The sequence below is a fragment of the Mizuhopecten yessoensis genome, unplaced genomic scaffold (genome assembly GCF_002113885.1).
Source record: "Mizuhopecten yessoensis strain PY_sf001 unplaced genomic scaffold, ASM211388v2 scaffold716305, whole genome shotgun sequence".
Lineage (NCBI taxonomy): Eukaryota > Metazoa > Mollusca > Bivalvia > Pectinida > Pectinidae > Mizuhopecten > Mizuhopecten yessoensis.
In genome coordinates, this window is record NW_018480050.1 from 319,538 (window position 1) to 332,592 (window position 13,055).

Here is a 13,055-nt window from a genome sequence, read left to right on the forward strand (position 1 = left end):
TTAAGTTGATGTTATTTTATTTACAAATATTAGTACAAAAAGGTTTTTATTTACAGTTGCCAAAGATATATTTCTCATCTTTTGTATCTGGCGGATAAAGATGGGGGGAGAAGGACAGTATCGATGACGTGGATCACACCATTCGTTACAGTGACGTCAGCAGTCGTGACCTTGGCGTCATTTATTATCACATTGGCTGCAAAACAAATATTTGCTATTAACTATTGTTGATGAAAATAAGATATTTCTAACGATCAATGTTACTGAAATATTTCATAAGTTGATTAACACACTAATTGATCAGGTCCATGATAATGATTAGACTGATTCGAAATCGGCAAAGAATAATAAAAACAATGTCTTTGAAAACAGACTGGACGAGCACGCTGCCAGGCTGTCTAGTTTAAAAGGCTGGCAATCAATTCGCTTCCTTTTTACACTATCACAGATGTCCAACATTTAGTATGGATACCCTGAGTTTTTCTTTTTTTCTGTTCTGCTGTAAGACAGCTGTAAACATCTTTGAGTTGTACTTTGGACATTGTTATTCGATTCCTACTCAAAGGCAAGGTATTGACAACAATGAGGTACTACTGAATCATAAGATGATGAGGATTCAAAAAGGGATACAATTTTAATACAAGCAACATTTAAAAGTGAAACGTAATATACACACGAATATCGTTAAGTATAACAGATATTGTGCAAGACAGCATATACAGTCTGACTTAATAAACAAAGCTACCTCCCTGAGTTCAAGCTTATATTGACTAAATAGCGGAGTAGCTGAACTGACAATTATAAAGAGAAAGTTTAATTGTTCTCGTGATCCTTGGTTATTAAGTTTTAACTGTATCTTTAGAAGACTGACCTCCTTCAATCTTGACAGTCAGTTCCTGTTCGTTGGCGGCCTTCACCCTTTGGTTGTTACTGAGACCGGCACTGTACACTGTGCCTAGGATGACGTGGTACTCCAGTACATCTAAAAATAGAAACCAACGAGGATTTTTACTGGTTACAGAAAAAAAAAATATGTGGTTAACTTGTCTCACGTTAAATTACCATTTTCTTGAATGAAACTCTTTCAGGGTTGTTCTGTGCCACAGTACACCTAATATTCAGCCAAATTATAACGAAGAGTTAATACCACGAAACTTTCGTGGACAGTTTGTTATTTTGCTTTTACGACCTTTTTAAAATAAATGAAACTTTCGTGATTGATCGGTGTGGCTTGACACCTGCAGAACTTAAACATGTGCCACTGATTAACGTTAATTTTCGTGGTTATTTTCTGTATTGATTAAGGGTTGCGGTCTTGGTGGTGATCTACTAATTGACTAGGGCGGTCTTGTTTGTGATCTACTCACTGACTACGGCGGTCTTGTTGGTGACCTACTCACTGACTAGGGCGGTCTTGGTGGTGATCTACTAATTGACTATGGCGGTCTTGGTGGTGATCTACTCACTGACTAGGGCGGTCTTGTTGGTAATCTACTCACTGACTAGGGCGGTCTTGTTGGTGATCTACTCACTGACTAGGGCGGTCTTGTTGGTGACCTACTGATTGACTAGGGCGGTCTTGTTGGTGACCTACTTAAAGTCTAATGCGATGCTGATGGTGCCCTACTTACTGACTAGGGCGGTTTTGTTGGTGATCTACTCACTGACTAGGGCGGTCTTGTTGGTGATCTACTCACTGACTAGGGCGGTCTTGTTGGTGATCTACTCACTGACTAGGGCGGTCTTGTTGGTGATCTACTCACTGACTAGGGCGGTCTTGTTGGTGATCTACTCACTGACTAGGGCGGTCTTGTTGGTGATCTACTCACTGACTAGGGCGGTCTTGTTGGTGATCTACTCACTGACTAGGGCGGTCTTGTTGGTGATCTACTCACTGACTAGGGCGGTCTTGTTGGTGATCTACTCACTGACTAGGGCGGTCTTGTTGGTGATCTACTCACTGACTAGGGCGGTCTTGTTGGTGATCTACTCACTGACTAGGGCGGTCTTGTTGGTGATCTACTCACTGACTAGGGCGGTCTTGTTGGTGATCTACTCACTGACTAGGGCGGTCTTGTTGGTGATCTACTCACTGACTAGGGCGGTCTTGTTGGTGATCTACTCACTGACTAGGGCGGTCTTGTTGGTGATCTACTCACTGACTAGGGCGGTCTTGTTGGTGATCTACTCACTGACTAGGGCGGTCTTGTTGGTGATCTACTCACTGACTAGGGCGGTCTTGTTGGTGATCTACTCACTGACTAGGGCGGTCTTGTTGGTGATCTACTCACTGACTAGGGCGGTCTTGTTGGTGATCTACTCACTGACTAGGGCGGTCTTGTTGGTGATCTACTCACTGACTAGGGCGGTCTTGTTGGTGATCTACTCACTGACTAGGGCGGTCTTGTTGGTGATCTACTCACTGACTAGGGCGGTCTTGTTGGTGATCTACTCACTGACTAGGGCGGTCTTGTTGGTGATCTACTCACTGACTAGGGCGGTCTTGTTGGTGATCTACTCACTGACTAGGGCGGTCTTGTTGGTGATCTACTCACTGACTAGGGCGGTCTTGTTGGTGATCTACTCACTGACTAGGGCGGTCTTGTTGGTGATCTACTCACTGACTAGGGCGGTCTTGTTGGTGATCTACTCACTGACTAGGGCGGTCTTGTTGGTGATCTACTCACTGACTAGGGCGGTCTTGTTGGTGATCTACTCACTGACTAGGGCGGTCTTGTTGGTGATCTACTCACTGACTAGGGCGGTCTTGTTGGTGATCTACTCACTGACTAGGGCGGTCTTGTTGGTGATCTACTCACTGACTAGGGCGGTCTTGTTGGTGATCTACTCACTGACTAGGGCGGTCTTGTTGGTGATCTACTCACTGACTAGGGCGGTCTTGTTGGTGATCTACTCACTGACTAGGGCGGTCTTGTTGGTGATCTACTCACTGACTAGGGCGGTCTTGTTGGTGATCTACTCACTGACTAGGGCGGTCTTGTTGGTGATCTACTCACTGACTAGGGCGGTCTTGTTGGTGATCTACTCACTGACTAGGGCGGTCTTGTTGGTGATCTACTCACTGACTAGGGCGGTCTTGTTGGTGATCTACTCACTGACTAGGGCGGTCTTGTTGGTGATCTACTCACTGACTAGGGCGGTCTTGTTGGTGATCTACTCACTGACTAGGGCGGTCTTGTTGGTGATCTACTCACTGACTAGGGCGGTCTTGTTGGTGATCTACTCACTGACTAGGGCGGTCTTGTTGGTGATCTACTCACTGACTAGGGCGGTCTTGTTGGTGATCTACTCACTGACTAGGGCGGTCTTGTTGGTGATCTACTCACTGACTAGGGCGGTCTTGTTGGTGATCTACTCACTGACTAGGGCGGTCTTGTTGGTGATCTACTCACTGACTAGGGCGGTCTTGTTGGTGATCTACTCACTGACTAGGGCGGTCTTGTTGGTGATCTACTCACTGACTAGGGCGGTCTTGTTGGTGATCTACTCACTGACTAGGGCGGTCTTGTTGGTGATCTACTCACTGACTAGGGCGGTCTTGTTGGTGATCTACTCACTGACTAGGGCGGTCTTGTTGGTGATCTACTCACTGACTAGGGCGGTCTTGTTGGTGATCTACTCACTGACTAGGGCGGTCTTGTTGGTGATCTACTCACTGACTAGGGCGGTCTTGTTGGTGATCTACTCACTGACTAGGGCGGTCTTGTTGGTGACCTACTGATTGACTAGGGCGGTCTTGTTGGTGACCTACTTAAAGTCTAATGCGATGCTGATGGTGCCCTACTTACTGACTAGGGTGGTCTTGTTGGCGACCTACTTACTGACTAGGGCGGTCTTGTTCTGCAGGAGTTCGTTAATGAGTCCTGGTGGTAGTTTATCAAATGCGGCATCCGTTGGAGCGAACAGAGTGAAGGGTCCGCCTGCCAAACAGATGTCAAGTTGTGGTGTTATCAATGTACGCTTATAAACATTATGTTATTAGTGTGTCATATCATAACAATATAGTTGTGATATTAATCATCGATGGAAACGTGATTTCAAGTTGCAGTCTATTTTTTACTCCAAAATAGGAAGACGTGTTGAATGTTTATAGAACGTTCAACAAGCTTACCATTGCGAAGAAACGACTGCAAAAGCTTTCATTCTGTCAAGAAATCATCTATTTTGTAAATACTTACTAAATGATTTCGGCGGAAAAGCGACTTTCAAGCTTGCCAGTAGTCTATACGATAATACAATCACAGAAATGGAGGAGACACAATGGACACCCACAGAAACCTGGAAGCGAAACCAGACGTTCCAGATTTTAGGTGTTAATTATTACATTGATCTTTCCTTTGTTCATAGTAATAGATTTGGTCGTTTTCAACGTCACAAAATACGTGCATTATTTACACTCGTTATAAACCTAAATCTGTGGTCGTCGAAAAAAAGGAATACTTTTGTGTTTGATATATCGGGATACATACGACACATGCCCTTAAGAAATATACACGTATGTGAATATGTACGATACCTTTGAAGAAGTCTATAAGATCAGCCATCGACACGATGTAGACGAGCTGGGAAAATGAGGGCGTGGCCGCGGCGTAATCCAGGAGGGACTGTGTTGGAAGTGGGTACAGGACCTCGTTTATCATATGTACCACACCGTTAGTGGCGAATTGGTCCGCCAGTATCACACTGGCGCCGTTAACAGTCACCTTCTGTAACAGGTAGATATACGTATGCAATTATAAAGTGGCTAACCTTGTCTGTTTAGTGGTTTACGTCCTCGACACAGTTTAGTTTAGGCACCACAAGTATCAAGACGATGTTCATGTAAATGATAAGGGTGCACACAGGTAGCACTTTTTTCGTTCTCATTGAAAAGCAGTAACCTATACATAGTTGTATGATAAGTATCCCTATAATCCGTACAACGAATGTTTCAGCGTAAAGGGAATTATTATAAATACGCAATCCAACAACATGGAAAATACATTCTGCTTAGGAGGTTCTACCATATTCTATAAACGCTTTAGGAAAACTATGATATTATCGGGAAATTTTGTTTGAAAAGAGAACAAAGAAGAAAAGTTTTTTAATACATCATTAATTAGTTATCGATCGAAACAAACCAAATGTTGATTTATTTTTTATTCGTCACATCTAGTCGTTCGAGGTAAAAAAAATCGAACATTCATTTTTTTTTAATTTATTGTAACTCATTTGTTGCTTGTTTGTCGATTGTTCTCCTGAAAGTCGAAGACAAAGGATTTATTTCAATAACTATTGAGGTAAGAATAAACAATATTATGTTCGTAAATGATTGTTAAAATATTAGCAGGTGGTACAGACTGTAAATAATGGTCGAGAGTGAAATATTTAGAATTATGATTACCGTACTTACTGAACCGTAAATGTTGACCCGCAGTTTTGACATTCCTTCCACGGTATCCACGACCATGTCGTTCTTCAGTTGGCCGGATGTGACGTTTCCACTGACCACGTGATAGGTCAGTACCTGTTTCAGCAACTCCTTGTCGCCTGACAGTTTGTCTAGGACACTCTGGGGCAAAGCTTTGAACGCCTTGTCCACGGGGGCAAACACAGTGAAAGGTCCTGAAGCGATAGAGATCCTGTTTATTATTTAGGGAGATAATTGAAAGTCTTTGTATACGGAAAATTAATATAGTACAATGTAAATATAGAGAGAGAATGTTTACTTATGAAAGGTCATTGATAGTTAAGACTGTAAAAATCTTACAGTAAGTTTGCCAAAGTACTAGAGATAGGAAAGTTGAAGGGTCATGCATTCCCTTTTTCTTTCAAACCAATGACCATGTATTATCCGCGGATGCATATCATAGAAACAATCTGTGGAAGCAGACTTTGACCTAGTTGTCTTCTTGGGCAAACAAGGTGAAAGGTCAGAAAGGTCAAACAGTGCTAAAGATAGTGTGTACTTGGTGGACAGCTCATAAAGCCTTATCCATTGGTGCAACAGGGTTAGCAGTCATGACATTGGGAGAAAGCTTGAAATGTCGAGTTCACAAAGGTAAAACAAGTGAATGGTCACCAAATTAGATAATCGTATTATTTATGTCTCGTCAACATTTCAAGTTGTGTCTTTTTATTAATATTTATTACTTAGTCAATGAAAATAAAACTAATTGTTTTAATGTAAGTTTATCTATTCATGTAAATAAACATTAGGTCATAAATATAGTATATATCCTCCTTGTGTATGATTAGTGTGCGAAAAAATGATGTTATGCTAAATTGCCAAGATTTCATGTTGCATAAATATTTGATATAGACATACAATGGTCAACATAAACACATCTCTCTCTCTCTCTCTCTCTCTCTCTCTCTCTCTCTCTCTCCCTCTCTCTCTCTCTCTCTCTCTCTCAAGTATGTGTTTGTTGTAAATTAATTTATGTATTATTAGAAATTGCATTATATTTATATGTTGTAAACCATTATGGAAAGGGCGTTTATAAGTTGCAATAACTTGTGTCCAATCCTTTTGTAATTATATTGCAATAAAATATGTTTAAACTTAAAAAGGACAACGGTCCTACCGATACACAAATGTTACTCCTATATAAGACTTTGTGCATAAAAGTCATTGTTTGTATGAATAGCTAAAGGGGGAGGGGGTTTGGAGCCGTAAACTATAAGACAGTATACTGAATATTAAAAAACACAACATTTTGTATGGTTACCTTCGCCGCTAAGAGTGTCCACCAAATCCGCATCCTTTACCAACGTGCCAAGGGTTTTACCTCCCAGCCTCTCAGCTGTCACTAAGACATTGTCCTCAGCGAATGCACTCCCACAGAGTAATAGCAATCCTAGAATGTGTGATCCGTCCATTGTGAAATGATTTTCTGATCTGATCGGTAAAGTCGGTCCGTTCCGTGTCTTGTACTATGTGCTGTGACGTGATTTTACACGTGTCACGCTCAGACTCGTGTTTGACTTTCTGGCGTTAGGTAAAAGTTGGTGAATTTGTGTCAACATTATCTTGACCTACGTATGTTTATGTCACATGTGGTCAGTATTCAGGTCATCTGACCACTCACGTGAGCTAACACAACAGATAAGGCCATGGATTCACAAATATTTGGATGCAATTGGTTATATACAATACATGTTAACTACTTATAACGTATTTAAGTAAGCTTTCTTGTCTAGGATCTATAATTCACTCTAATTCCAGTAGGTGAATCATGTCAATACTAAATAGCATAGGACTAGTTTATCAGGGATATTTTCATAACATTGTAATTTTCATGACTGTAACTGCAATGCTTATCAGTTACGCGAACTTTTTGGATCTTTCATAATTCCAAATTCACCGTTATGAACTTACTTAATATTGTATGAATGCAAATACAGAAAATAAAATACATGTATCTATCTCGAGTAGATGTTTTAGGTGTAGAGAAACACATGCCATACACGCCTGTGGTGGAGGGCAGCTCGGGGAGGTTGGGATAGGCTCCTGTTTTTGTATGTTTACTTGATCACGTTTGGTGTCTTTATACAGGTTTGTGGTGGAGGGGAGCTCGGGGAGGTTGGGATAGGCTCCTGTTTTTGTATGTTTACTTGATCACGTTTGGTGTCTTTATACAGGTTTGTGGTGGAGGGGAGCTCGGGGAGGTTGGGATAGGCTCCTGTTTTTGTATGTTTACTTGATCACGTTTGGTGTCTTTATACAGGTTTGTGGTGGAGGGGAGCTCGGGGAGGTTGGGATAGGCTCCTGTTTTTGTATGTTTACTTGATCACGTTTGGTGTCTTTATACAGGTTTGTGGTGGAGGGGAGCTCGGGGAGGTTGGGATAGGCTCCTGTTTTTGTATGTTTACTTGATCACGTTTGGTGTCTTTATACAGGTTTGTGGTGGAGGGGAGCTCGGGGAGGTTGGGATAGGCTCCTGTTTTTGTATGTTTACTTGATCACGTTTGGTGTCTTTATACAGGTTTGTGGTGGAGGGGAGCTCGGGGAGGTTGGGATAGGCTCCTGTTTTTGTATGTTTACTTGATCACGTTTGGTGTCTTTATACAGGTTTGTGGTGGAGGGGAGCTCGGGGAGGTTGGGATAGGCTCCTGTTTTTGTATGTTTACTTGATCACGTTTGGTGTCTTTATACAGGTTTGTGGTGGAGGGGAGCTCGGGGAGGTTGGGATAGGCTCCTGTTTTTGTATGTTTACTTGATCACGTTTGGTGTCTTTATACAGGTTTGTGGTGGAGGGGAGCTCGGGGAGGTTGGGATAGGCTCCTGTTTTTGTATGTTTACTTGATCACGTTTGGTGTCTTTATACAGGTTTGTGGTGGAGGGGAGCTCGGGGAGGTTGGGATAGGCTCCTGTTTTTGTATGTTTACTTGATCACGTTTGGTGTCTTTATACAGGTTTGTGGTGGAGGGGAGCTCGGGGAGGTTGGGATAGGCTCCTGTTTTTGTATGTTTACTTGATCACGTTTGGTGTCTTTATACAGGTTTGTGGTGGAGGGGAGCTCGGGGAGGTTGGGATAGGCTCCTGTTTTTGTATGTTTACTTGATCACGTTTGGTGTCTTTATACAGGTTTGTGGTGGAGGGGAGCTCGGGGAGGTTGGGATAGGCTCCTGTTTTTGTATGTTTACTTGATCACGTTTGGTGTCTTTATACAGGTTTGTGGTGGAGGGGAGCTCGGGGAGGTTGGGATAGGCTCCTGTTTTTGTATGTTTACTTGATCACGTTTGGTGTCTTTATACAGGTTTGTGGTGGAGGGGAGCTCGGGGAGGTTGGGATAGGCTCCTGTTTTTGTATGTTTACTTGATCACGTTTGGTGTCTTTATACAGGTTTGTGGTGGAGGGGAGCTCGGGGAGGTTGGGATAGGCTCCTGTTTTTGTATGTTTACTTGATCACGTTTGGTGTCTTTATACAGGTTTGTGGTGGAGGGGAGCTCGGGGAGGTTGGGATAGGCTCCTGTTTTTGTATGTTTACTTGATCACGTTTGGTGTCTTTATACAGGTTTGTGGTGGAGGGGAGCTCGGGGAGGTTGGGATAGGCTCCTGTTTTTGTATGTTTACTTGATCACGTTTGGTGTCTTTATACAGGTTTGTGGTGGAGGGGAGCTCGGGGAGGTTGGGATAGGCTCCTGTTTTTGTATGTTTACTTGATCACGTTTGGTGTCTTTATACAGGTTTGTGGTGGAGGGGAGCTCGGGGAGGTTGGGATAGGCTCCTGTTTTTGTATGTTTACTTGATCACGTTTGGTGTCTTTATACAGGTTTGTGGTGGAGGGGAGCTCGGGGAGGTTGGGATAGGCTCCTGTTTTTGTATGTTTACTTGATCACGTTTGGTGTCTTTATACAGGTTTGTGGTGGAGGGGAGCTCGGGGAGGTTGGGATAGGCTCCTGTTTTTGTATGTTTACTTGATCACGTTTGGTGTCTTTATACAGGTTTGTGGTGGAGGGGAGCTCGGGGAGGTTGGGATAGGCTCCTGTTTTTGTATGTTTACTTGATCACGTTTGGTGTCTTTATACAGGTTTGTGGTGGAGGGGAGCTCGGGGAGGTTGGGATAGGCTCCTGTTTTTGTATGTTTACTTGATCACGTTTGGTGTCTTTATACAGGTTTGTGGTGGAGGGGAGCTCGGGGAGGTTGGGATAGGCTCCTGTTTTTGTATGTTTACTTGATCACGTTTGGTGTCTTTATACAGGTTTGTGGTGGAGGGGAGCTCGGGGAGGTTGGGATAGGCTCCTGTTTTTGTATGTTTACTTGATCACGTTTGGTGTCTTTATACAGGTTTGTGGTGGAGGGGAGCTCGGGGAGGTTGGGATAGGCTCCTGTTTTTGTATGTTTACTTGATCACGTTTGGTGTCTTTATACAGGTTTGTGGTGGAGGGGAGCTCGGGGAGGTTGGGATAGGCTCCTGTTTTTGTATGTTTACTTGATCACGTTTGGTGTCTTTATACAGGTTTGTGGTGGAGGGGAGCTCGGGGAGGTTGGGATAGGCTCCTGTTTTTGTATGTTTACTTGATCCCGTTTGGTGTCTTTATACAGGTTTGTGGTGGAGGGGAGCTCGGGGAGGTTGAGATAGGCTCCTGTTTTTGTATGTTTACTTGATCACTTTTGGTGTCTTTATACAGGTTTGTGGTGGACGGGAGCTCGGGGAGGTTGGGATAGGCTTCTGTTTCTGTATGTTTACTTGATCACTTTTGTTGTCTTTATATAGGTTTGTGGTGGACGGGAGCTCGGGGAGGTTGGGATAGGCTCCTGGTTTTGTATGTTTACTTGATCACGTTTGGTGTCTTTATACAGGCTTGTGGTGGAGGGGAGCTCGGGGAGGTTGTGATAGGCTCCTGTTTTTGTATGTTTACTTGATCCCGTTTGCTGTCTTTATGCAGGTTTGTGGTGGAGGGGAGCTCGGGGAGGTGGGGATAGGCTCCTGTTTTTGTATGTTTACCTGATCCCGTTTGGTGTCTTTATACAGGTTGGTGGTGGAGCGGAGCTCGGGGAGGTTGGGATAGGCTCCTGTTTTTGTATGTTTACTCGATCACTTTTGGTGTCTTTATACAGGTTTTTGGTGGAGGGGAGCTCGGCGAGGTTGGGATAGGCTCTTGTTTTTGTATGTTTACTTGATCCCGTTTGGTGTCTTTATACAGGTTGGTGGTGGAGCGGAGCTCGGGGAGGTTGGGATAGGCTCCTGTGTGTCTTTATACAGGTTTGTGGTGGAGGGGAGCCCGGGGAGGTTGAGATAGGCTCCTGTTTTTGTATGTTTTCCTGATCCCGTTTGGTGTCTTTATACAGGTTTGTGGTGGAGGGCAGCTCGGGGAGGTTGGGATAGGCTCCTGTTTTTGTATGGTTACTTGATCCCGTTTGGTGTCTTTATACATGTTTGTGGTGGAGGGGAGCTCGGAGATGTTGGGATAGGCTCCTGTTTTTGTATGTTTTCTTGATCACTTTTGGTGTCTTTATACAGGTTTTTGGTGGAGGGGAGCTCGGCGAGGTTGGGATAGGCTCTTGGTTTTGTATGTTTACTTGATCCCGGTTGGTGTCTTTATACAGGTTTGTGGTGGACGGGGGCTCGGGGAGGTTGGGATAGGCTTCTGTTTCTGTATGTTTACTTGATCACTTTTGTTGTCTTTATATAGGTTTGTGGTGGAAGGGAGCTCGGGGAGGTTGGGATAGGCTCCTGTGTGTCTTTATACAGGTTTGTGGTGGAGGGGAGCTCTGGGAGGTTGAGATAGGCTCCTGTTTTTGTATGGTTACTTGATCACTTTTGGTGTCTTTATACAGGTTTGTGGTGGAGCGGAGCTCGGGGAGGTTGGGATAGGCTCCTGTGTGTCTTTATACAGGTTTGTGGTGGAGGGCAGCTCGGGGAGGTTGGGATAGGCTCCTGTTTTTGTATGTTTACTTGATCACTTTTGGTGTCTTTATACAGGTTTTTGGTGGAGGGGAGCTCGGCGAGGTTGGGATAGGCTCTTGGTTTTGTATGTTTACTTGATCCCGGTTGGTGTCTTTATACAGGTTTGTGGTGGACGGGAGCTCGGGGAGGATGGGATAGGCTCCTGTTTTTGTATGTTTACCTGATCCCGTTTGGTGTCTTTATACAGGTTTGGGGTGGAGGGGAGCTCGGGGAGGTTGGGATAGGCTTCTGATTCTGTATGTTTACTTGATCACTTTTGTTGTCTTTATATAGGTTTGTGGTGGAGGGGAGCTCGGGGAGGTGGGGATAGGCTCCTGTTTTTGTATGTTTACTCGATCACTTTTGGTGTCTTTATACAGGTTTGTGGTGGTGGGGAGCTCGGCGAGGTTGGGATAGGCTCTTGGTTTTGTATGTTTACTTGATCCCGGTTGGTGTCTTTATACAGGTTTGTGGTGGAGGGGAGCCCGGGGAGGTTGAGATAGGCTCCTGTTTTTGTATGTTTACTTGATCTCTTTTGGTGTCTTTATACAGGTTTGTGGTGGTGGGGAGCTCGGCGAGGTTGGGATAGGCTCTTGTTTTTGTATGTTTACTTGATCCCGTTTTTGGGATAGGCTTCTGTTTCTGTATGTTTACTTGATCACTTTTGTTGTCTTTATATAGGTTTGTGGTGGACGGGAGCTCGGGAAGGTTGGGATAGGCTCCTGTTTTTGTATGGTTACTTGATCACTTTTGGTGTCTTTATACAGGTTTGTGGTGGAGGGGAGCTCTGGGAGGTTGAGATAGGCTCCTGTTTTTGTATGTTTTCCTGATCCCGTTTGGTGTCTTTATACAGGTTGGTGGTGGAGCGGAGCTCGGGGAGGTTGGGATAGGCTCCTGGTTTTGTATGTTTACTTGATCACGTTTGGTGTCTTTATGCAGGTTTGTGGTGGAGCGGAGCTCGGGGAGGTTGAGATAGGCTCCTGTTTTTATATGTTTACTTGATCCCGTTTGGTGTCTTTATCCAGGTTTGTGGTGGAGGGGAGCTCGGAGAGGTTGGGATATGCTCCTGTTTTTGTATGTTTACTTGATCCCGTTTGCTGTCTTTATGCAGGTTTGTGGTGGAGGGGAGCTCGGGGAGGTTGTGATAGGCTCCTGTTTTTGTATGTTTACTTGATCACTTTTGGTGTCTTTATACAGGTTTGCATTTTTCCTTTGACAGATTGATGGTATCAACACAGAGAGTTCAATTTTAAACTTTCTTTAAGTAAGGATAATTGTGATAAAATGTGACATTAAAATGGAAATAATACTCATAATATTCTCCTGATTGGTGAGGACAATAGTGGCCAATATAACGATGCTCTGCTGCCTCAAGGATCCATTTCAGTAGATATTGTATCCTATACACGTCCAATAGGTTAATATTTTCATTAATTAACTAACCCAAATCAACGCTCAATATTTCAACCACATGTCCTGAAGGTCCGCCTTCCAGGTTAGGCGAGAATACTCATGATTGTATTTAAAATATGACGTCTTGTACGAATATGTTAATTTTAATGTAACTTAACCTGATTAGATACACACTGTCTTAAAAGTAATACTTCGTCATATTCAAGAGCAAAAATATGTCGAAATAAAAATAACAAAAAATTGCA

General features: G+C 43.6%; 1 protein-coding gene across 1 annotated transcript; it reads right to left on the reverse strand.

Moving 5' to 3' along the window:
* Window positions 1–6,987, reverse strand: LOC110442863 (transforming growth factor-beta-induced protein ig-h3-like). Its single transcript, XM_021486702.1, has 6 exons — window positions 6,732–6,987; window positions 5,414–5,625; window positions 4,538–4,727; window positions 3,843–3,941; window positions 872–982; window positions 1–196 (listed from the first exon to the last, which is right to left on the reverse strand). The coding sequence occupies exons 1-6, from the start codon at window positions 6,880–6,882 to the stop codon at window positions 75–77; spliced, it is 885 nt and encodes a 294-aa protein (XP_021342377.1). The 5' UTR covers window positions 6,883–6,987; the 3' UTR covers window positions 1–74.
* Between the last annotated feature and the right edge of the window lie 6,068 nt (window positions 6,988–13,055).